Source organism: Neolamprologus multifasciatus, chromosome 5, assembly GCF_963576455.1.
Source record: "Neolamprologus multifasciatus chromosome 5, fNeoMul1.2, whole genome shotgun sequence".
NCBI classification, from domain to species: Eukaryota; Metazoa; Chordata; class Actinopteri; order Cichliformes; family Cichlidae; genus Neolamprologus; species Neolamprologus multifasciatus.
The window spans coordinates 30,100,223-30,122,207 of record NC_140443.1 but is presented as its reverse complement, the minus strand read 5'-3'; the positions used below and the strand labels follow the sequence as shown (position 1 = coordinate 30,122,207).

At 42.1% G+C, this 21,985-nt stretch overlaps 4 protein-coding genes across 4 annotated transcripts; 1 reads left to right on the top strand and 3 right to left on the bottom strand.

Moving 5' to 3' along the window:
• Positions 1 to 2,049: 2,049 nt before the first annotated feature.
• On the top strand, positions 2,050 to 6,409 carry gata1a (GATA binding protein 1a). The gene is made up of 6 exons (XM_085159547.1): positions 2,050 to 2,184; positions 3,969 to 4,200; positions 4,300 to 4,800; positions 5,251 to 5,396; positions 5,510 to 5,635; positions 5,735 to 6,409. The coding sequence occupies exons 2-6, from the start codon at positions 3,987 to 3,989 to the stop codon at positions 6,020 to 6,022; spliced, it is 1,275 nt and encodes a 424-aa protein (XP_085015673.1). The 5' UTR covers positions 2,050 to 2,184; positions 3,969 to 3,986; the 3' UTR covers positions 6,023 to 6,409.
• A 3,352-nt stretch (positions 6,410 to 9,761) lies between these two features.
• Positions 9,762 to 12,346, bottom strand: LOC146519058 (bcl-2-like protein 1). The gene is made up of 3 exons (XM_085159549.1): positions 12,211 to 12,346; positions 11,164 to 11,738; positions 9,762 to 11,062 (listed from the first exon to the last, which is right to left on the bottom strand). The coding sequence occupies exons 2-3, from the start codon at positions 11,713 to 11,715 to the stop codon at positions 10,934 to 10,936; spliced, it is 681 nt and encodes a 226-aa protein (XP_085015675.1). The 5' UTR covers positions 11,716 to 11,738; positions 12,211 to 12,346; the 3' UTR covers positions 9,762 to 10,933.
• Positions 12,347 to 12,826: 480 nt separating this feature from the next.
• adnpa (activity-dependent neuroprotector homeobox a) lies at positions 12,827 to 17,421 on the bottom strand. The gene is made up of 4 exons (XM_085159543.1): positions 17,052 to 17,421; positions 16,491 to 16,604; positions 15,650 to 15,742; positions 12,827 to 15,531 (listed from the first exon to the last, which is right to left on the bottom strand). Exons 2-4 carry the CDS (start codon positions 16,596 to 16,598, stop codon positions 13,198 to 13,200), a joined length of 2,535 nt encoding a protein of 844 aa, XP_085015669.1. The 5' UTR covers positions 16,599 to 16,604; positions 17,052 to 17,421; the 3' UTR covers positions 12,827 to 13,197.
• On the bottom strand, positions 17,118 to 21,982 carry LOC146519056 (DEP domain-containing mTOR-interacting protein). Its single transcript, XM_085159550.1, has 9 exons — positions 19,957 to 21,982; positions 19,669 to 19,847; positions 19,408 to 19,531; positions 19,073 to 19,251; positions 18,712 to 18,921; positions 18,452 to 18,586; positions 18,257 to 18,327; positions 17,955 to 18,059; positions 17,118 to 17,836 (listed from the first exon to the last, which is right to left on the bottom strand). Exons 1-9 carry the CDS (start codon positions 20,094 to 20,096, stop codon positions 17,711 to 17,713), a joined length of 1,269 nt encoding a protein of 422 aa, XP_085015676.1. The 5' UTR covers positions 20,097 to 21,982; the 3' UTR covers positions 17,118 to 17,710.
• Between the last annotated feature and the right edge of the window lie 3 nt (positions 21,983 to 21,985).

The window sequence follows — 21,985 nt, the reverse complement described above, 5'->3', positions numbered from 1 at the left end:
TGTAGCCCTGACAGTATGCCTGTACCGCTTTATGACAGTAAGCGGCGGGCCTGTAATTCCTGGCCTCCTCCTTTCATCTTGATAACCTCTTATCAGAGCAGAGCAGCACACTCGCAGTGTGGTGGCAGCCACATCCCTGCCCGGCTGTCCACGCTGCCACAGAGACCTCATCTCACTCTGATACTACTGCTCTCATTCACCCAGGCTGCAGTGTTTCACATCCAGCACATTCACATTTAACTGTGCCATAACTGCCATTAAAAAGGAAAACCTAGAGGGGACAAACCTAAGTTGTCAACACAATAAATTGATAGCACAAGCTGGAGCCTATCCGGCTTTGCCTGAAGTGGGCTTACACTGCACAAATTAGCATCCACAGTTTAAATTCCCTGCATATCTTGATTACACGATGATGTCAGACAAACTTTAAGCTTTGTATAACAGAATCCTGAATCTAATTTTAAAGTTTTACCTGGTACTCTATTGCATTGCAGAACAATAAGTAGTATTTGCAAATAGTACTACCAACAGCCTTAGTGTAAATGTTCCTGGAAGAATCTGAATTGGTCTTATACGGTAGATGAAGAGCAGATAATAACTCAGACAGTATTCACCGCTTGTGTGTGTGTGTGTATTGCTTGGTTATTTATTTAGTATAATTACTTGCTCTTAGTCTTATGATTGAACCAACAGCAGCCTTTTGACAAATCTCGTAAAAGGAAAAAAACAAACACTGACAGGTGCAAACAGAGCAGGTTTCTTCTTCACTTATCTACGTGACAACAAAGAAAACATGACACAGGCGTCATCAGAAGTTATACGGAGGTGATGAGGAGGACATTTTATTACAGCTCTGCTTTTCCTGATATCCAACTGTTTATGGGTCCCCGGGACATTGACTTCACTGACTTTTACTACTTTAACAGTTTATTTCTGTTGTTCCAGGATATTAATTTCACAGCAACCGGTGATACTGCGTGTGGAACGTTTAGGGAAATGAAAGGCTTAGTTAGAATTTTTGTGTAACAGTTGCCATGACCTATATATTGATTTGCATCTGGCCTAACTGATACCACTTGTTAGCCATCGCTGCCTTGTCGGACACATTTCAACGTATCTGCCTCATTCCTAAAAAAACCCCCCCAGTGTTTAATTTTTTTTTTTCAAAAAAGAAAAAGAGAAAGGCATTAATTCTTCCCAACTGTTTTTCTCCCCTGATTTCCCTGAAAACTGTAAATGAACAAAGAGAGAGGAAAGTTGGGGAGCTGCTTTGACTATCAAATGACTTTGACAGTGTCGGGTTTGTGCGCAGCCAGGCCGTGCTCAGACCATATCTCTCCCTATGATTGCAGCGTCTTCGCCGATTTGCATTACTGTGTTCCATTCTAAGCTTTGCTGGACCACAAAGAAATTGTGTCTTTGCATTTTATATTTGCTTTGTTCAAATGTCTGTCAAACTCTTTTCCATGTGGGCTTGGTCTTATCAGGGGCTGTATGCACATTTCATCAACAGAGAAAAAAAGTGTCCATCCTGCATGCACACCGCAGGAAGCGGTGTTTATTTTATATTGCATTAGTATATGCGTTTCAGTATAAGATCTGGAAAAAGACAATATAACACACAAAATATGATGTGCAATGGATCTGATGATTCCTATCGACTACGTGTAGTTGTTTCATACCGGCCTTGGTTTTGGTCCTGATATGCTTTTTATATACGGCGCTTCCTCTGTGGAAATCATCAGAGATACAAACACGTTATCAATACTACACAAGCAGCACACACAGCCATAAAGGAAGAGCAGAGGAACTAAGATTTAAAGCGCCTTCACCTTTCGCACACGCTTCAGATGCCACAAATATTTATTACATTATTTATATCTGTAGATGACACGCTTAAATGGGATTTTAAACTCATGCCTGTACATATGTAACATCTAAGCCCCGCACAAGCTCGTTCTCTCTGGACCAAAGAGGTGTGTCTTTTAAAAAAATGTTTGTCCCCCAACCCCTCCCACGGACTGTCTCGTAGCCCTAAACTTTGCTGGTAGTTAGAGAACTTTTTTAGTTGTAGCCATCAGCCTACAGTGAGGTCCAGCTGTGCACCACCTCCCACCTGGCTGCATACATTTTTCGGCTCTAAAAGCTCACTGCACCCATCAGTCGTCGGTGGCGTCCACTCAGGTTGGTCGGCACTTTGCCTTCTGTTCTCATATTTTCACCCCAAACACCTGGTGTAACCAGCTTGATTCGTTAAATACAGCTGGCTAGTTTTGTTGGTTAAGAATAATTGTGCATGTGAAACTTTCACTGGGGAGAATTACGATCATCTGAGGCAATTTATTGCTTGGCAGACTGTGAATTGTGGAGATACGAGAGGCGAGAACTTTGCATGAGGGCAACAGAGAATCTCTTTCCTTCTCTGTGAAAGTGACACTTTTTGTTTTCCGTTCATTATTTTCAATTGAATTTTCAATAATTACCACGAGTATATGTAACGGTAGAGATGAATTATAATATTAATTTAATTCGCCCACTGCACGAGCTCAGCTTGAAGTCGTTTATATCCAGATCAAAAACAAGTCGACTGCTTTCCACAGTAGATATATGTTCAGTGTGTTTTAATGCAAGTAGCATAATGTCAATCTATTAACATTGGAGTTTAGGGGCATAACACTCAAGGTAATTAAGTGTGTTGTGATATGAGCAGCTGGGTGTGATTTTCAAATTATTTCATCTATCCCTCTGGGGTTGTTTCTTTTTTAGTTTTGTCTCTTTTGATCAGTCCTCCACAACGTGCCGCCTCACCCTGCTGTGTCGCTGCGCTTGTTGCGTTTCTCATCAAACAGATTTCTATTAATCAGATGAGATTAGTTTCATGTAGTATCAGTGGGGCTGGATATATTTAGCATTATAATAATGCTGTCTATCAGATTTTCTCAGAGTTTATCAGCCAGTATCAGTCTCTTCTCTTTCCTCTTCTCTTCCCTCTAAAGATACGGCGCAGGGAGAGGCCTCGTCCGCTGTTGTTATAATGCACATTATGATGCTGTGGGATGTCGTCACTGGTATTTTGGAGAAGAATTTGTCATTGATTCGACTTTTAAAGCAGTTTTCAGAAAGGGGCCTTCATCTCGAACTCTAAAAATCTGCTCGAAATTTGCGTTTTTCTTTGATAAAAATTGAATCGCCCCCAAAAAAACAAAAACAGAAAGGGTTATTAATCACACAAATAAGTGAGAGTGTGACAGAGACTGCTGTTAACACTCTGACTTGAAAAGGAAAAAATCTGCCAGCAAACACCGTTACACTTTGTGTGTGCTGCTGTGTTGTTTGTCCACACGGCCAGTCATCCCTAAGGGCACGTCTTTTGCATTCCTCTAACTGGCACACCTATTGTAGTAGGGCCACTTGGTAACCGTTTGGTCACTGGCTGTGTCGCTACATTTATAGACTCGTTTATTTTTAGTTTTTACTTTCAGCCGCAGTCAAATGAGGATCCTAGAAAAGGAAGTTTGAAAAAGCATGCTGTCGAGAGATCTTGTCCCTGATAACTTCAAGTCGCACTGGTTGTTGTGAAGAGAGAAGCTCGGTGATAATGCATCGGCTTCAATCAAAGTCACGGCCTCTCTCGTTCTCATCTGAATTAAGAGAGCCGCAAACCTCCAACGTGCGAGGAGTTTGGTGGTGTCTCTGTCAAGACATTTTGACAACATGTCTCCATAAAGACTGAGAGCCACACACCTAAAAACAAAGCCAATTCATGCTCGTGTCTTTATATTTATTTCAAACTGTGCTAACTGTAAAGACAAATGCATTAGTGTAAGGGTGTAGAGTGCAAAGAGTACACGAATGAATAATAAATGACTCGTGTAAAATGAGGCTTGTGCACAGCTTTGATCTTTTCATCCTGGGTTGGTGCATTTGACAGCAAAAACAATTTAGATTTCTCACTATACTCGCCACAGGCTGTTTTACCTGCCAACATGGAAGATTCATCAGAGCAGTCCCACTGGGTGTCTCCATCCCTGCTCAGCTCAGACCCCCTGGCCGCTTTCTCCTCTGATTCTGGCCTGTTGCCTCCGGGAGAAGAGGGTGAGACGTTCTTCACCGGCCAGGACACTGACTACACCAGCCTGCCCTCTTTCTTCTCCACCCCAAGCCTCAGCCGAGCGCCAGGTCCTTACCGACACGGCTCTGGTCAGTGCTTCAAAGCCACCGTCACCCAACAAATCCATCCTCTAGTTCGCCTTCTAAATTGTGATCTGACTCTTATTTCTTCTTTCCCTCTTTCCACAGTTCGACCAATGTTCAACTCACCGAGCCTGCTCAGCAACCTTCAGCTGCTGGATGGGCTGCCCAGCCACTCTCTGAGCTCGCCCTACAACCCCCCAGTCTCCACCTGGAGCAGCAGCCCTCTCACTAAGACGCCATTGCATTCGCACACCCCGACCTCCCTCTACACCCCTGGAGTGACCTCCTCTTTCACCACTCCCAGAGATGGATACTCGTCTCCGGGCAGAGAGGGCAGGGAGAGTCCCCGTCTTCAGGAGGCCCTCAAGGCAGAGCGCCTGAGCCCACTTGGGGGGTCTGGGGCCAGCAGCAGCTTTCTCAACCTGACTCCTGCAGCTGGCAGCATGTACACTCCATCATCCCACCCACACATGCTAAGCCCCTACAGCTCATACATGAGTGGCCCACAGGACTACAGCTCCGCCTCCCTCTACTCCAGCCCCGGAGCCTGGATCAACCCCTCGTACTCCCCTAAACTCCGTAACAAGATGAGGATATCCACTCCAGGTGAGGACATATTGACAGGTGCCTCTTTTTCTTTTCCCTGGGTGGACCATTTTGGCACAATATTCTATAAAATGAAAATGCTCTGAAAGTTCAGCCTTGACAGTTGGTGGCTGTTTTGGAAATTATCAGATTTTTCTCAGCAGATGCAGATTTCATGGAACTGTAGATGGTTACATTTACAAGAAATTTGAATAAACTTTCAACCCTTGTAGCTCTCCCAAAATAGAAATTCGAACATCTGTACTTCAACAACAACCGAGCATCTGCAAGTTCCAAAAACAAGAGAGAGAGAGAGTGTTGTGAAACTAAAACATTTTGTTCTATATTGAGTATAGCAGTCTGCCCATTATATAATGTGTCACTGAGATCTTTGCACATGAAATAATATATTAAGAAACATTCATCCGTCATGTGTTACACTCTGTAAACTGTCATTATTTCTCTGAACAGAGGCCAGAGAGTGTGTCAACTGTGGAGCCACAGCTACCCCTCTGTGGCGCCGGGATGGTACAGGCCACTACCTGTGCAACGCCTGTGGACTGTACCACAAGATGAACGGCCAAAATAGACCTCTAATCCGACCCAAGAAGAGACTGGTATGACAGGCTGATATGGGCCTCTTTTGCCTCCTTTGTAAACCATCGAACAAATAATCCGTCGTTACCAGGGTAGTTTGAAAAGCTTGACTATATCCTTTTCTGTGTCTCAGATTGTCAGCAAGCGCGCAGGTACCCTCTGTGCCAACTGTCACACAAGCACAACAACGTTGTGGAGACGCAACGCCAACGGGGAGCCTGTGTGTAATGCCTGCGGACTCTACTTTAAACTGCATAACGTGAGTCAGTCATTTCAGATAAATCCACAAACACCTGGCTAAATATAAAAAAAAATTAATTAATTAAAAAAAAAAATTCTCTTTCATTCCTCACTACAGGTTAACCGGCCTCTCACCATGAAGAAGGATGGAATTCAAACACGTAACAGAAAAGTCTCCAGCAAGAACAAGAAGAGCAAGAAGGCCGCTTTGTTGGAGCCGTACATGGAGGTGACTCAGCCGCCCTCCCTGGACGACAACGGTGGGCCCTTCTCCCTCGGCCCCGGGACTCTCCTCACCTACAGTCACTCGCCTCACCTCATGCCTACACCGTCCCCGCTCCATCCCTCTGCCAGCTTACCCTACACGCACCACCTCAACTCTGGCATGGTGCCCACACTAGTGTGACATAACAGGACGGGCACCTGTGAATACTCAGACACGAGCCCGCTTCCTTGTATTGCCAGTTATTTGTACATATGTGTTGTTGGCTGTCATGCGAATGGAGTTTCCTGTGTATTTTACCTGCGTTTCATCCACATGTTGTGTTACTGTGCTGACTGGGCACTTGTGTGAAGTCCGATAAAATCACTCAGGTTTTGGCATATGTAAACACCCTAATAAGGGAATTCTCCCAGCTGTAAATACAAACACAAATCTGATTTACGGTATCTGTGTGACAATTTTTCTTTTATTATTCTTAAAGTAAAGCTATACCTTAGTTTTGTGCTTCAGGGGTCTGTTTTGTATTTGCATAATTCATATTACCATATTAAAACTCTAAAGAAAAAAAAAGCGTGACTTATTCTGTTTGACTTATGAAGGCTTTTGTTTTAAGTAATTTGAATCCTCAGCTCTCTGAGCTAACCACAGCAAGGCCTGCTGTGGGAGGTTATTGTACTCCCCTGCCCTGGTATAATGGTGTCTTTGTGCTGGCAGTTCTCCACTTTGACAGTGTAATAGTACATAGCGGGTATGCAAATCGTCTTTTCCGCATAAGTGACAAACATTCAACTAAAGTGCACCACTTATGACTGCTTTTATATTTAGACAAGCTACAGAACAACTGGACGCACAAGGTCACGTTTGTACTTTTCATTACTCATCTCTGTTTGAATGTGCAGAAGGGGATTTTTGTTTCAATTTTACAGTTTTCCGCTTTCATGTCAAAGGTCTCAAACTACAGAGAACGTGTTTAGTAATCAGAAGACAACAATACGTTTCATGACGTCGCTGCCGTTTGCGTGTTTTATTTTCGCCCATGTAGGCCAAAGAAAGCCGAGCACATGTAGACTGTGAGGTGAATTCTGCCTTTGTTCAGATAATTTAATGAAGTAGAAGAAAAAATGCACACATGCACATTTTTCTCACCAACATTGAGACTCTTACTTCAGTAAATGGATCAGGCTATTACCAGTCAAATTTACTTTAACAAAGTAAAGACGAGATCACGGCTAGATTGACAAAATTGTAAAATATATTACAAAGGAATTAAAAGTGACTTGTGAACATTTAAGAAACAAGGGCTAGTTTGACTTTTACTTTTTCACTTTAAACTCTAACAATGCGTGACATATTAAGGTGCCATTACGTTTTATTTTGAAAAACCCTAGAGGGACAGCATTCAAAGACTTGCTGTGTAAGAACATCTGTGATTGTGTTAACCAGCTGAATGCATTGTTATCTGAACAAACACAAAGCACTTAACAATCTAGGTGCACTGACTCCTCGGCCTTTTTTTGGCTTACCTCTCTGTAGTTTCTGACCTTTGTGCTACAGCAAGTGAAGAAGCAGGAAATAAAAAAAAGAAATCCAGATAAACTAAAATGTAAATGCCTAAAATTATTTATAAGTACAAGGGTACATGCATTTACTTAAAACAGGCTTAAAGAATGATTTTTTTATGTTGATATAATATTAATATTTTAATATTCAGACATTTGGAGCTGATTTGATTGTTTTTCTAGAGGAATATGGCTAAAAAACAAACAAACAGGGCAGGCTGTTTGATAATGGACACATTGCCCAGCAGTATTGCCCTATTAGGGTTAAATTAGTACACACAGGCAAAGCTCTCTGGCACAATTTTACGACAAAACGCAAGATGCATATTGTTCTGTGCAAAGAAACACCTTGAATTCAGGGTCTTAACAGACTCTTGCCTTAACAGCTTATGTAAGAAACGCCAAATGCTAGTGTATACATGTCTGTGTACTTTTTTATGCCGAGCAGCAGGGCTGGGGTTGCTCGCTCAGTGCTGGGGGGTGGCTGATAAGTTATCACTGAGGCCACAGACCCCAAACCATCCACCTGCTGCTGGCACGGCCACTCCAACACTCCCTGTCAGTTAGTCATTGAGGGCCACAGTGTCTCTTTAGGTGTCAAAGACAAACACACATATCACTGGAATCATCTGAAGGACCGGTAACTGGGTGTTGTAGGTGAATAGGCGCTGGGGTGTAGAAGAACAGTTTGGTTACAAAACCAGTGTGTCATGTTTGGGCCAAGTGAATCCTGTCATGTTTCATAATCTGCGAGTACGCTCGCAGAATGCTTCCCTCGAGACAAATCTATAAATTATCACCCACGTCGCCCACTGATTCGTGCACGCTTCACTGCAGACCTCGAGGAGAAATAAGATTTTCTTTTATGCATTCGGTTTCATGTCGGCGAGTACGGCCCTGTGAACATCTGGGCAAGTCACCTACTCATAACGCTGCATGACACGCACCACTGGGTGTATTGGTGATAAACCAAGTCTTTGACAGAATTTATCGATAGAAGCGTTTTTTGCTTGTTTTTTGTTCAAATCGCTTAACAAATCCACAGTAGAAAAAATAATATGAAAAATGTTTCCTCCTAGTGCAGCTTCATTCATTAGCAGCCAACCGTTACAATACATAACCCAACTGATTCCCCAAAGACCTTGATTATGGGAATAATTTGTGATAGTGCCCTGTGAAATTACGGAGCGAGATGAGGGTGGGTTTCTATTTGAATCCATTTGCAGCATCTACTCAAAGTTGACTCTAAACCACACTAAAGTGGACCAATCCGCAGTGCTCACCTCTGCAGGAGTTATCGTGAGCAAAACAAACACGAGACAAGTGTGGGGGGGAGGGGGAGACATGATCTTTTTAAAGGAATAAGATGATTTGGCAAGCACATCCATAATTTATACTCTTTTCCTCAACTGTCTGTATCTGCTGTTTATCTGCTGCAGCTGTCAGCTCTGCTCTGGGGAAATGGCAACAAATGACGGGGATAGATTAGCAACCACAGGCCTTCTCCAGTTCACTCACAAGGCCATCCGTTAGAGCCTTCTCTCTCCCGCTGCCTCACTGCTTGTCTCCTTTCCCATTCGTACTATCATTATATCATCCAGAGCTCGCAGAATAATCTTGTGAAAAGCTGTTCTAGCGTGGCAAGTGGGTGATTTAACTACTTGTTGTGGTGTGTGATCAGACAGGTTAACCCAATACTGGGAGAATTCACGTGTTCTCTACGTCTAATTTGACTTTCTTGTGGAAAAAATACAAAAGGAGAAAACTGTGATGGAACAGCTTGCAAACACTACAGCTGTCATGTCTGAAATTACTTGTAACTGAAAGCAGAGTAGCACAGCTTAGTTTTAAGCATGCTCCTTTTGGAATATGTGGTACATTAGCACCCCCATGTGGAGAAAGTGCAACACTGCTGTTAAGCGAGGCTGTGCATGATGTAAAACTGTACACATCTTTACACTTCAAACTACAAAGACCTCCTTCCCCTGGGCCATTCAGACTGTAAAGCAATTCCACCCAACACCCCACCCACGCCACTGAGTAACCCTCATCACTCAGGCCTCTCACACATGGATTCTTTACTCAGACCTAGTCCATTGCACTACTTCCAAGCATTTTGCAACCCGTCCTCTAATGTGTATTTTTATTGTGTGCCTTCCTCCTGTCTTGTATATACTCCTCTTGTCTGTTATTTATTCTTGTTGCCCTACTATTTTTATTTTTATTTCATGCACAGTTGGTGTGGAGCACCCACTGACTCAATAACTGCCCAAAAGCATTAGCAGAATATCTCCCTTGCATGTAGATCAGACCTTGGTATATAGCTTTGTGTACATGTTGATATGGTGACAAAGACATGTGGATTTTATATTTTCAAGAAGATTTTAATGCACATTGTGTAAAAGAATACATCTCATTTAATTCCAGCTTTTAAGATACTTCATATGGAGTCACTTCATTTGATTTGTGGCAGAACAATAGCAGCATAAGTGAAAGGGGAGGTTTACAAGCCAGTAGCGAGCACTGCTACGATGCATGGTTTATAGACGGTGGCACTGACAAGAGAACGGAGAACAAGAACAAGGTGGAAGTGGCAGAGCTGAAGAAGTTAATGTCACAGTGACAGCTCAGTTTGAAGGCAAAGTTGGAGAAACAAGGCTGAGAGGGTTTGGACGTGAGCGGGGGGGGGGGGGGGGGGTGTAGTGGACTTGGTGAACAAAGTATGGTTAATATGCAGAGGAAAAGACGCAGACCACAGATGTAGTGAAGGAGACTTGCATGGGGTTGATGTGACAAGACGGTGCTAGGAGTAGGGCAAAATGGTAGCAGATAATCCAATCTGATCCCTTAGAGGAACAGCCAAAAAACACTGAATACAATCATGGATATGTAGCCTGTTGCACATGGATAATTTGGTATGGTTTAATTTTAAATACTAGTGAGAGATGGAAAAAGTTAATTTCACATGCATGTCTCTGGACTGTTGGAGGAAGTTGGTGTGTCCTAGAGAAGTCAACACAACACAGGCCTCTGCTAGAGCATGGATTTGATTTTTTTGGATATCCTCTGCACTCCATACAGTTTACTCAGAAAAACTTTTCAAAACAGACTTAAAAACTCAAGGTCAAAAGAAACTGAGAATTACACATTAAAGGGGGGGATACAACATAGAGTCTCAGTCATACATGTTCCCTGAATAATACAGGAAAAAGAGCTTAGACTAGCTGAATCACTTTCACCGCCTTTTTATTAGGTTCATTTAAAGCATTTGCCCTCTGAACGGGCACATCAGCCACTAAACTGTTGTGCGTTTAAAAATAAAATAAAAACACATTGGTCAAAGCAAGGCGAGCAGGTGGTCTGTAACAGCTCACCAAGTTACACATTATGAATCCTCTCACAGAATGACTTTGCCCATCCACTACGGTCACTGCACATGTGGACTGGGCTTCCATGTAAACATTAACCGCTTCCCTCCCTCGGTTTAGCATTCCACAGGGTGTTCAGTGACAGCAGAGACGTAGCACCTTCACTGTTAATCTGTCATGAGCATGCCAACTAGCAGCCCTGTTACTAATGCCACTCCAACAAATAGCCATCTCTTCAGAGACTCCCCAGAGCTCCTTGTAGACATCCCTTTCCCAAATATCTCTGTAAAGCGGTCCTGGAAAAAAAAGATTAGACAGTGTTTTAAATGACTTTTCCCACCCTTTAAAAGCCCAAAAGTTGCACACCTCATGTCAACTTCATCCCCTGCTGACTTACCCATCCTCCATTTTGTTGGATCCACAGACTAATGTGATCATCTAGATACGCAGTCATCCAGTCTGCAATGTCGGGTACCAGCTCACTCATATTGCTGTCAATACAGTCCAGACACATTGCAGAACCAAAGACAAACAGACCAATTATACGCCCCCAATTAATTCCATCCCTGAACAACTCCTCCATCACACTCTTGAAGCATTGCTGGGCTGTGTCTGGCGTGATGCAGAGGTGCGAAGCAACATCCCTAAAAGACTGTGTGAACAGAAAACCAAACTGCTCCCCTGAGTCTAGAAGAGCTGATTTTAAAACCTCTATGCCATTGTACGCAGGCAGGGATTTGGCCAGGTCTCTCTCAGTCCTTTGGCCCCCATTGGTTGGCCTCAGAAGGGAAGTTGGGTGATTCTTCTGAGACAGTTTATAGCTTATAAAGAACTCCACCAGCTCTCGGTTACTGCACTGCATCTTCACTCTGGACCTCCTCTGCAGGGCCAGGCTAATCAAATGCCACGATCTCTCCTGCCAGTCATACCGGTGTATCATCTGGCACATTAGGCTTCACTTGGAGTGGCCACCTGGAAGCACAGACGGATATTGCAGTTAGCTTCATTCTTTTGAAAATTTTGCAACTCGTGCAACTGTGTTTTAGCATCCATCTCTATTGATTATAGCCTTTACTCTTCACCAATTGTAAAAAAAGAAGAAAAAAAAAAGTAAACTTAAGCATGAGGAAACAACTGCAACTATGGCAGAAATTTGGAAAATGACGTTTTATGCGAGATAACCGCAGCTAACTAGTAGTTTTTCAAGCTTAGCCCTGAGCTGTTCACCAGCATCACTTCTATACCAGAGCCTCTGAATGCCAGCTAACCATCGCTGACAGCTCCAGCTAGGAAGTCGCGCGCTTGGATTCTACCAGTTTTAGCTTCACGTGCTAACCAGCTGCCACACACTCCGCATGAAACGCAGCAAAATTAGAAAAAAAACTAAATCAATAAACAACCAAAAATTCTATTTAAGCCGTGAACATGCGGCGCCTCCACTCACCATTATACCTAGAGCTGCTAAAACCTTGTTCTCCGTTTGAGAAAGCAGCTATGAAGTTTTAAAAACTACTGCTGCGAATACTCCAGATAAACGCACCTTTCTGTAGCGTCACACTTTGTGGCCTGGGTAGGCGGTTGGACAGTTGTACGGTAGCAGCAGCCAGAAGTCCCACCCACTCATACAAAGCGACCAATCAAATAAGGAGACATTCCGGAAATTAGGAAGTCGCTGAAATTTCATTTAAAAACATGCAGCTGCATCTGTTGTGACACTGACACTCAGTGAATTATACGGAGTGGCACTTTATCTGGTAAGTTAAATATTCGTGTTTAATGAATAGGGGCCTCTTATTGTAAAGTCTTCTCATTTTGGAGCACTGGGCAACTTATAAACAAATGTGTCATATTAGAAAAAACAGTATGCCCTAACGCTATCATGGAAGAGAAAGTGCGACTTCTGGTTGCCCAAAATGCCTTACATTTATATAAATACCTGTGCTCTCGCTCTTAGAAACTGTTATTAAGTTTAAAAAAAAAAAATTTCTGCAGAAATACCTTTAAGCAGCTAATTTCACCTGGTCCAAAAATTTAATAGCACAGAAAGAGCGCCAATAAACTTTATTAATCAAACACCTTTATTAAAATGTGTCCATAAGGAATTAACATATCCTACATTTTCTAAATGTTAAATGACAGTATGATGCAGTTCTTTGTCACAGTTGGGGAAAAAATATGCAAATAGTTCAGTTTACATATTTCTTATATGGTGTGACAGCAAACCAGTGAGTGATACAGATGTGCATGAAGAAACTAACAAGGAGCAATGGCTAAAAATATATACACAACACTACCTACATAATGCTGTTTATTTTGTTTCAACACTGTTCAGAAAAAAAAATCAGCTGCTGATTTAGTGACCCACACATTCTCGTCTACTATTTGTAACTGTTTGTTGAGTCATCTTTGTTTTAATACACTCCTTTACTACTCAACCAAGGCACACCGCAAGGCTTGCATTCCCATCTTGCAAAGAAATATCCGTCTCTCTAGAAGCATTATCTGCAGGTTTTGTTTCTTCAGTCATGTTTAATGGTTCCTTGGATTGGAAACTCTCGTGCTCATTTACATCGATATCTCCATTCTCAGTGGGTCTATCATCTTTGTTCGTTTCACTGTCAGAGTCTATGGAAATAGTCTCTGTGCACGTACTAACTTCTAAGGTACAATTTAGTGTCTCACTGTGTTTGTTTTGGTCCGTCTTTGGAGTACGACAACTGATACCTACGGCCTTCTTAGCAGAGGTACCAACAATTTTGCTTTCCTCAAAAATCAAGTTATGCTTAACTTTCTTTAGAGTTTGCATGTCAAAGCCGAGCAGCACCGACACCTTCTTGGTCTTGCAGTATCTCACGCACGTGCTTTGCTTGGTTGCAAAGTGTGTAGCGATGTCGGATTTCCACAGCCACAGACTCGCCGACAGCTTGTCCTCTTCAGAAGAAGAAAGGTACGGTCGCCGGTTGAAGTAGGCAGTCAGGAAATTTTTCCTGGCCTCATAAGTCTTGTGTTCATAGCTTCTAGGATCCAGAGCAAGCCCATCAGATTCAGCCTTCTTTCCAAAGATGGTGGAAGTCGTCTTAGCATCCTTGGCTAGCTTTATCCTCTTGGAGTTAGACGTAGCCTGTGTTGATGGCTGCCTCTTAAGATAGCCAGCCCCAGAGGAGTTAAGTGTCAAGTCAGGTTTAAAGTTTTGGTTTGCTTGGTTCCTACCAACAGCCCTGCACTGCACAAGATGCAACGTAATTGTGGAAGCCACCATGTTGCTGGTGTACACCCCTAAGCAATGAATGCACTTGTACGTCATCTTTTTCTCAACTGGATGTATTGTTTGAAGGACTTGATGCCGTTCTCTCAGATGCATGGCCAAAGCATCGGAGATAGGCCCTTTGAGAATGGTGAAACACAGCGGACACACAGTCTTCCCAACCTCACTTGTTTGCATTAGTGAAGGGATACTTCCTGCAAGAGGTTCACTTTTCTTATCGGTCATTCTAGGATCGGGTAGTTTGACATGATGTGGAAGACTATTCTGAACAGGCGTCGACTGATCTTGACCATTGATGGGTTCCTTCATGTTAAAAGTAAGAACAGCAAGCTGTACATTACTGGACTTCTCTTGTTTAATGGTGAGGTCAAAGGTTAGAGGCGATGCACCAGGGGGTCCAATAAACTCCTCAGGGTGTGCCTGAGCTGTATGCTCCATAATTTTCTCAACATTGTGGAAAGCAGAGTGACACTGTGGACAGGTTAAGCCATGGATTAGCATGTGATTTAGCAGTGTATCACTGGGCAGGTAGCGGTTACAAAGCAAACATTTGCTGGTAAAGTTGTGGATTTTCATGATGTACTTGGCAAGCGCCCACACTTTTTTCGCCTTGTGTGCATTCTCAAAATGAGCACTGTATAAGTTTTCAGGAAAAAGCTCATTGCAAACTGTACATATCTTCCACTTCTGTGTTTGGGCTGTGTTTACACCAGTACCAGCATTTTCAACTGCTGTACTGTTCCTCTGTACTGGAACAGTGGCACGCACCTGACTGGCTATAATGGGAGACTGACTTTTAATAACCGGGCCTACAGGCTTTAAATAGCCAATTACCTGCTGTGCATTTGGTTCAGGTCTAAGTGTTTGAGGTCTACTGACAACTAGAGGAGGCTTCTGTGACATGACTGGTAAAGGCTGAGGCTTGGAGACGATAATGTTAGCATGTCCAATCATGGTTGTTACTTGGGCACCAATGCGCTCATGGTACTCAATGACATGCTGGACCAGGGCCTCATAGGTACGAGTGGTAAACTGGCATCTTTTACAGAGGATGTTGTTGCCAACAACAGAACTAGCACCATTTTTCACAGATGACTCAGAAACCATACCAAGATATGGTGAGACAATATGCTGAAAATGTTCCCTGTAGATGTGCCTTCTCACCACGTTGTATAGCGTGTCCCGAAATGTGCATTTTTTGCAGAAATACATTGCTTTCTCCACACCGTTTCCCTGTTTGTATCTATCAAGATAAGCTTTCCCCAGCGCAGTTCCCTGTGAGCTTCCATAATTGTGCCGCGTTGAATTGGGTATGTGGAATATTTTAACATGCGTCTCCAAAGTTCTCTTGCTTGCAGTAAACGTGCAGTATGGACAGTTGAGCAGGATTTTACTGTCCAAGAGTTTCCTGTGCACATTACGGAAGTGATTCTTGTAGCCTGAGTAGAATTTGGAAGAAAATGGACACTCTGTGCAGCAAAATGGCTTTGATCTGTATTCCTAAAAAAAATGTAAAAAAAAGATCAAAAAAACAACAACAAAAACTTTGCATTAAGAAAAATATGCACATTAGTGCATGATAATGTGAGAAAGTCTTTAAGACAGGATAAAATCTTACCTGTGTTTTAGAGTATGATGGATCCCAGGCGCAGATATCAAGGCAAAGCGTGCCCTTCACAAACTGCTCATTAGGGCAAAACTCTTTGAACTCCTGCAAAAAATTGAAAATTGAATTAAAGACCAACTCCAATGGAAATAAGTTTTTAACATTGTTACCATGTCTGTATAGTATTTGTATATGCAAGTCTGTGTCGCACATCTTGGTTTTAAATTTGTATGTGTCCCCTCTAATCCCCCTTTTTTGTTTGGGTTTGACAAATAGCATCAAAGGGTAATATGTTTCTGATTTCCCCCCCCCCCTTTATTCTTATGGGGACTGGTACTGAATTTCCCTTTGTCAAGCCAGAGCACTAGTGAGTGTATTTGTGAAAGGCAAACACAAAGAGGTTAGGGATTAGACTGCAAATTCATTCTCTGCAAACTACACTAGGCAAAGCTGTGGAGATGTATCCACACCTTTGGAGTCTGTCATTTTAAAGCTTGATGAGGCTGTTTCTAAATACACACACACACACACACACACACACACACACACACACACACACACACATATATATATATATATATATATATATATATATATATATATATATATATATATATATATATATATATATGGAGGGAGAGAGAGAGAGAGGACAAATTTGTTATCCTTATTACGTCCACCGATGATTAAGTGGCAATCAATCATTGTCACGTTGGTTTAAAACACGCACACACACTTACACCTTACTGAAAACCATCTTTGGACAAGTGCGTGGTATTTGGTCCATCAATGCTACCTTTATGTTATTCAAAGTTCTTATCCATAACATGCAGCTCAAAACACACTTGCTCACCTCTGCTGCCTCCTTGCAGAACTCAAGTCCAATGTCACCGAGTGCTTTTTTCACTTGTTTCCTGGCTCTCCTGATTCTTGTAAGATTGTTCACCGGGAGCTGATACATTATCTCCTGGCAGACAGATATGAATTCTTCATTATAACCTCAGGTACATTTATAACCGGTATCACATTATCCGGACTCACTAAGAGACAACACGCCCTTTCAGCACGTGTCTCCCTCTAGTACAGCGTGTTTATTATGATGACATTGTGTGTGTTTCAGAGCTTCAGGGGTCCGGCACTGTTTCTATGGTGACGCTTCACTACAACCTTGTTTCTGATTGAGTGGTGGGTTTGATCAGAAAGCCTAACCACAGAACAGGTCCACGGCTTCTATTGTTCAATATGCACAGAGCTTTCGGGAATTACAGTTTTACAATACATGTTAGCTTTGTGGGCTAGCGTTACAGTGTTAGCCAGATTTAGCAATACCCACTGAGCACAAACACTAGCGTTGCATAGCTGCTTTCTTTCCCTTTTTTCCACTTTCACTGACGATATTTAAAGTTTTACTCACCTTGCAATAAGCCAGAAGACTAACTTTACAGGGGTTATCTCACGACATTAATGGCTAAAATAAAAAACAGAGGGGCTGGCGGGACATGCAGATTGGCGGTGATGCTCCTCTCAACGCCGGTGCTCAGCAGCTCCACAGTTAGCTAGCCAAGCTATCTAGTTAGCTCGTTCATCTGCACCGCAGAGCTGCTAGCTGGGGGACGAGTGACAAAACACAACGGTAGAATTGTGCACAGCTCATGAAAATAGTACACTTCGAAAATGGGAACCTCCAGGGCCACCTATACTCCTCCAGTTCTCTGATTTTCTTGCACCGGAGGTCAGGCCAGCTTGCTGGCTAACGCGTTGATCAACTCTCAAACCAAAATGGCGACTACAAAAAGACGGAAGTCGTAGTCGGGCGCTGGGCTGGATTGACTGACCCGATTGTGCCGATTTCCCCCCGCAAATTCACGAAAACAATCTAGGCAGTTTAGAACACTTTCCATGATGCAAGTCAGATAAACAGTTTAACAAGTGCTTTTTAAATTTCCCCCCAAAATGAGCACATATCAAACGTAATCGCTGTTTTTTTTTATTATTATTATTATTATTTATTTTTTTTGCAGATGCAGTATTTCTACTCAAAGAGAGAGCCAGACTTTGATAATATAGCTACTGTCATTCCAGTGGTTCCATAACTTCCAGTACAACAGTGCGAGGTCCTGTCATCACCAGTCTGGTTACTGTCCTGTAGTCCAGGTAAAGAACACACTGTCCATTTACCTGGCACACAAACTGCCGCACCTAAAAAGAAATAAATAAAAACATAAAATATTTTTTTTAAAGGTTATATCTGTATCTTGGAGATCAATTTATAAAATCCAAGATAAGTATCTTTTTCAGTTTGTTTCAGCTATTTAACCTTAACTCCAGCAGCTGCTGCAGGGCTTCCAGGGTCAACAGCCTGCATATAACAAGGAGCCATGCCTCTGACAACAAAGCCCCAGCCCAGGGCGTCTCCTATCACCTGCAATATCAATCAGATAAAATTCACCTTAGATTTTAATCTAAGAAGAAGAAAAAAAAACACAACTTTATTAATGTGTTAAGCTTGTTTTGACTTTTAGCCTTTGGGGGACTGTTGCTCAGTTATGCTAAATTGGTGCTATTAAATCCAATCAGAAATCCAAGTAATAATTTATACGTATAATTTTCATAACTCACCGTCAACACTTTCTTGATAAAGGGTGCACCAGGTTCCAATAATTCTTCACAAGTAACTTTTCTTTTAAGGACTGTGAAACCAATTAAAAGATTATGTCTATGTGCTTTCACAAACAAGTCTCATTACAGTAATATTTAAACATTGATGATACTATGAAACATTTCACAGTTGAATATAAATAATAAAACACTCGCCTGATTTAGGATTGCATCGTACTGCTGAGTGTGACAACAGCTGAAGAGGTGGAAATCCAGCAGATTGAAACTGAAGGGAACTCAAGCTACTTCGACGACCACCGGTAATCTGTTTGGAGTCTTTGTTTGAGCTCACTATTAGATATTAGTGGCAACGTCAGAATTCATTTAAAAAAAAACAAAAAACAGGGTGCATGTTGTGAAAATTGCAAGAGTTTCCTTTTATTTCACATTTACTCAGTAATTAATTAATTTATTACCACTGAATGCACGGTTGCATTCCTTGGATGAGTTTCTGCGTAGAAGAAAGGGACTCTCAGAATTGTTGTCCTCTTGTGTTGATGCCATCACAGCCTCATCATTAACCTGCTCATTTTCAGTTAACAGCTCAGACAGGCGCCGACGCCGGCGGAAATTGATGCAGAACTGGTAGAGTAGCCCACTGTCAAAGAAATCATGCTTTTGTCCCACTGCGGGAGTTGGGGAGAGAGCAAAAAGCAGCAGTCTTAGTATAAATGATATCTATGCAGTGTGTATTTTTACTTTTGATTGCAAGAGTCCCAAGTGGCAAGCCCACCGTTGACAGCTGTACATCAAAGGGCAAATGAAAACTCCCCTCACCGTGCTGAATGATGCCATGCTCCTGCAATGCACGGCACAACTCCAGTCCCTGTCGCCGGCTATCTGCCTCTCCATTCTGAATGAGATAGTCAATCAACTGGCAGCCAGGAAAGGAGCGCTTATGAGTAACACCATGCTCCTCTCTCAGCTGCAGAATGGAGTTCTTGTCTGCTATAAGTCTATAAGAGAAAACAGAAACAGAATCAGATTTAAAATAGCATGCAGTGGAGGAAAAACCTGGATGAGATACACCTTTATTGAGGTCTTTCAATTCTAAGATTAAGCTGATCTGTCTCAGACCAGAAAACCTGAAGCACAAACAGACCAGCTCTTACTGCTCATATAGTTGTTGTCCTCGCATGAAGATTTTCACCTCTGTGTTAAAGGGAAATGTGCCATCATCCTTGCGGAAACGGTACAGCAGTTTGGCATCCTTGAATTCTGCCCTCTTGTCACAGACTGAGAGAAAGGCAGTTTTAAATATAAGTCGTGAAAGCAACATGAGGACTTAGCTTCAGGTAAAGAAGAGGAATTAATTCCAGCTAAAGAAGGGAGAGCTTCTTAAGCTGAAGCTCTTGCTGGTGCTTCCTTCTTACCGTGGTGTAAAATGTCATGGTCCATGAGGTGCTGCATGAGGCTGGCAGCTGTTGCTCGATCTGCAGCTTCCTTGTGGCTCAAAAGCCAGTCTATAAGCTCGTGTGCCACAAAGCAGTTAGGGTAGGTGCGAAAGTGGTAGCGTCGATCCTTAATCAGCTTTCCGTCGTGAAGTCTGAGCCTTAAAGTGGCGTTTAAATCAGCCGTGAGCCTTAAAACTGACATCAGACATCTACCTGACCTGCAGAGTAGAATTTGCCGACATCGTCACCGAATCTGTTTCGTCTTACCTGAGCTGTTCTCCTGCGATCATGACTTCAGCCTTGTGTTGCCTGGCCATGGCCTTTAACCTAATGCTGCTCGTTCGCTCCATGCTTCTTATAACTGGACACAAGAATGAGTGAATCTGACTTTTAGAAATGGCCGTCATGTTTACCGAAACACACAGAACCCCATTGTCATGTGGGAGCAATGTTGTGTATACAGAAATGACAAAGACTTTTTTTTTCTGTTTTGTTTCATTCAGTGCTACAGATATTAGTTTTTCATTTGGGTGTTTGGGTAAAACATCCTGCTTCAATTCTGAAGTACTTGAATTTAGATTATTTTCAGAGAAACACGGGGCTGTTTGCTTGAGTGATGCTTGATGTGTCCACCTAGGTTGTGTTTTCTATAACTGAAATCAAATTGTGTTGTTGTTTTTGTTTTAGTGTGTCATTCCTGAAATACTGGTAACATAAAACTGAAAAATACATATATAAGTTACAGTTTCTTGGGCAACATTGTTCTTTTAAAGGTCACCATACAGTTATCTCACAAAACTAGAAAAACACGCTTCGTATGTTGGTATATATCCTAGCCTTCATCTCAAATAAAACATCTGTTTTTGAAGATTCAGGTCAATATCAATGTATGCATCAAAATATGTGTTCTCAGATACAGATAAAGTGGAGTTTCTAGGGCTATGATATTGTGCTGAAGTATAAACTTGATGTTGCAGTGCCTAGAAATTCTGCTTTCTCTTTGACTTGACTGTTTTGATACATGCTTGTTATGGCAAAAGAACCGTAGTGCCAGCTTGTGACGTGCACTTAGGCTGTGAGCATCCTATCATTAGCACAAGCTATACCACAAAGCATCACCCCGGTCTTCTGGCGTGAATCCTGTTATGTGTCCCTGAGAAATTTTTGCTCAGTCACACTGTCTCCTCTCTTCCTCTCTTCCCAGCAAGTCGAACCCGCTGAAACAATGCCTGGCCGTTCTCCGGCAGCGATTTCTATTGGTTTTGGCTCGAGTCTTTTTATCTTGTCAGTAAAGCATTCACTATCATTGGAGTAAGCGCTGCCTGAGAGGGTCAGCTCAGGGCAGGAACATTACTTAACCCTTCAATATCCTGTGCATTTGTGCTTTAACTCTGGTTAGCCTGGTATCTGTTATGTCAGAGCTGCTGCTGAGCTGCTGACTTCTGGTGGGATCCCTCAGGAACTTCTTTGTGATGAGGCTTTGCGTCTGTAATACAGTCATATTCCCTAAATATGTAGTTTGGTTAATTAAAATGGAAAATATATATATAAATATATATTTTAAAGTAGCATTACCATTGTTTTATGCATCTAAAATGTATTTGACCTTAAGAAATAAGCAGTGAAGACTGAACAAACATATATTTGTACATTAAAATGTGAGCTTCACAATTTAAATCTAATAACAGAAAAAAGCAACAAAGCAGTGAATATACCATATCCCTATGAAAGCCACTGCAGTGTAGGCCATTGGCCACAAGATATCAGTATTCACCTGGGTACCAACCAAGGAGCACAGCAATCACAGTCGGGTCAAATGAATTTTCTAACAGCATCCTGTAGTTGTTGTTTTCTTAATGAATAATGACATATAAATAACCATAAATTCCTAAATTACCACAAACCAATTTGCAGCAAATTGTGACTGAAGGAAAATAAATGTATGGTTCTATTATAGTTCACAACTAATATTAGTTTTTAATAGACAAATTCATTGCCATATATTTGTTCATAATCCTTAAAATCATCTCGTCTCGTTCAGACGATTATGTTTTGTTTTTATGGGTTTTTGTTTTTTTGTTCTCATGGCTCCAATTCACTTTGGTGCATAATTTTTCCTGTGGGGTGAATTGGCAATATGCGAAATAGAGGGCGGATAAAACAATAAAAATAAAGAAATTAAACACAAAAGACACTACAGAATGGAGTTTGCGCCTCTGAGCAGACCTTTATAGGCTTCGGTCAAGTGACAATCACGAACAGATCGTGTGGACTCGCTCGTAGAAGCTTTTATGCA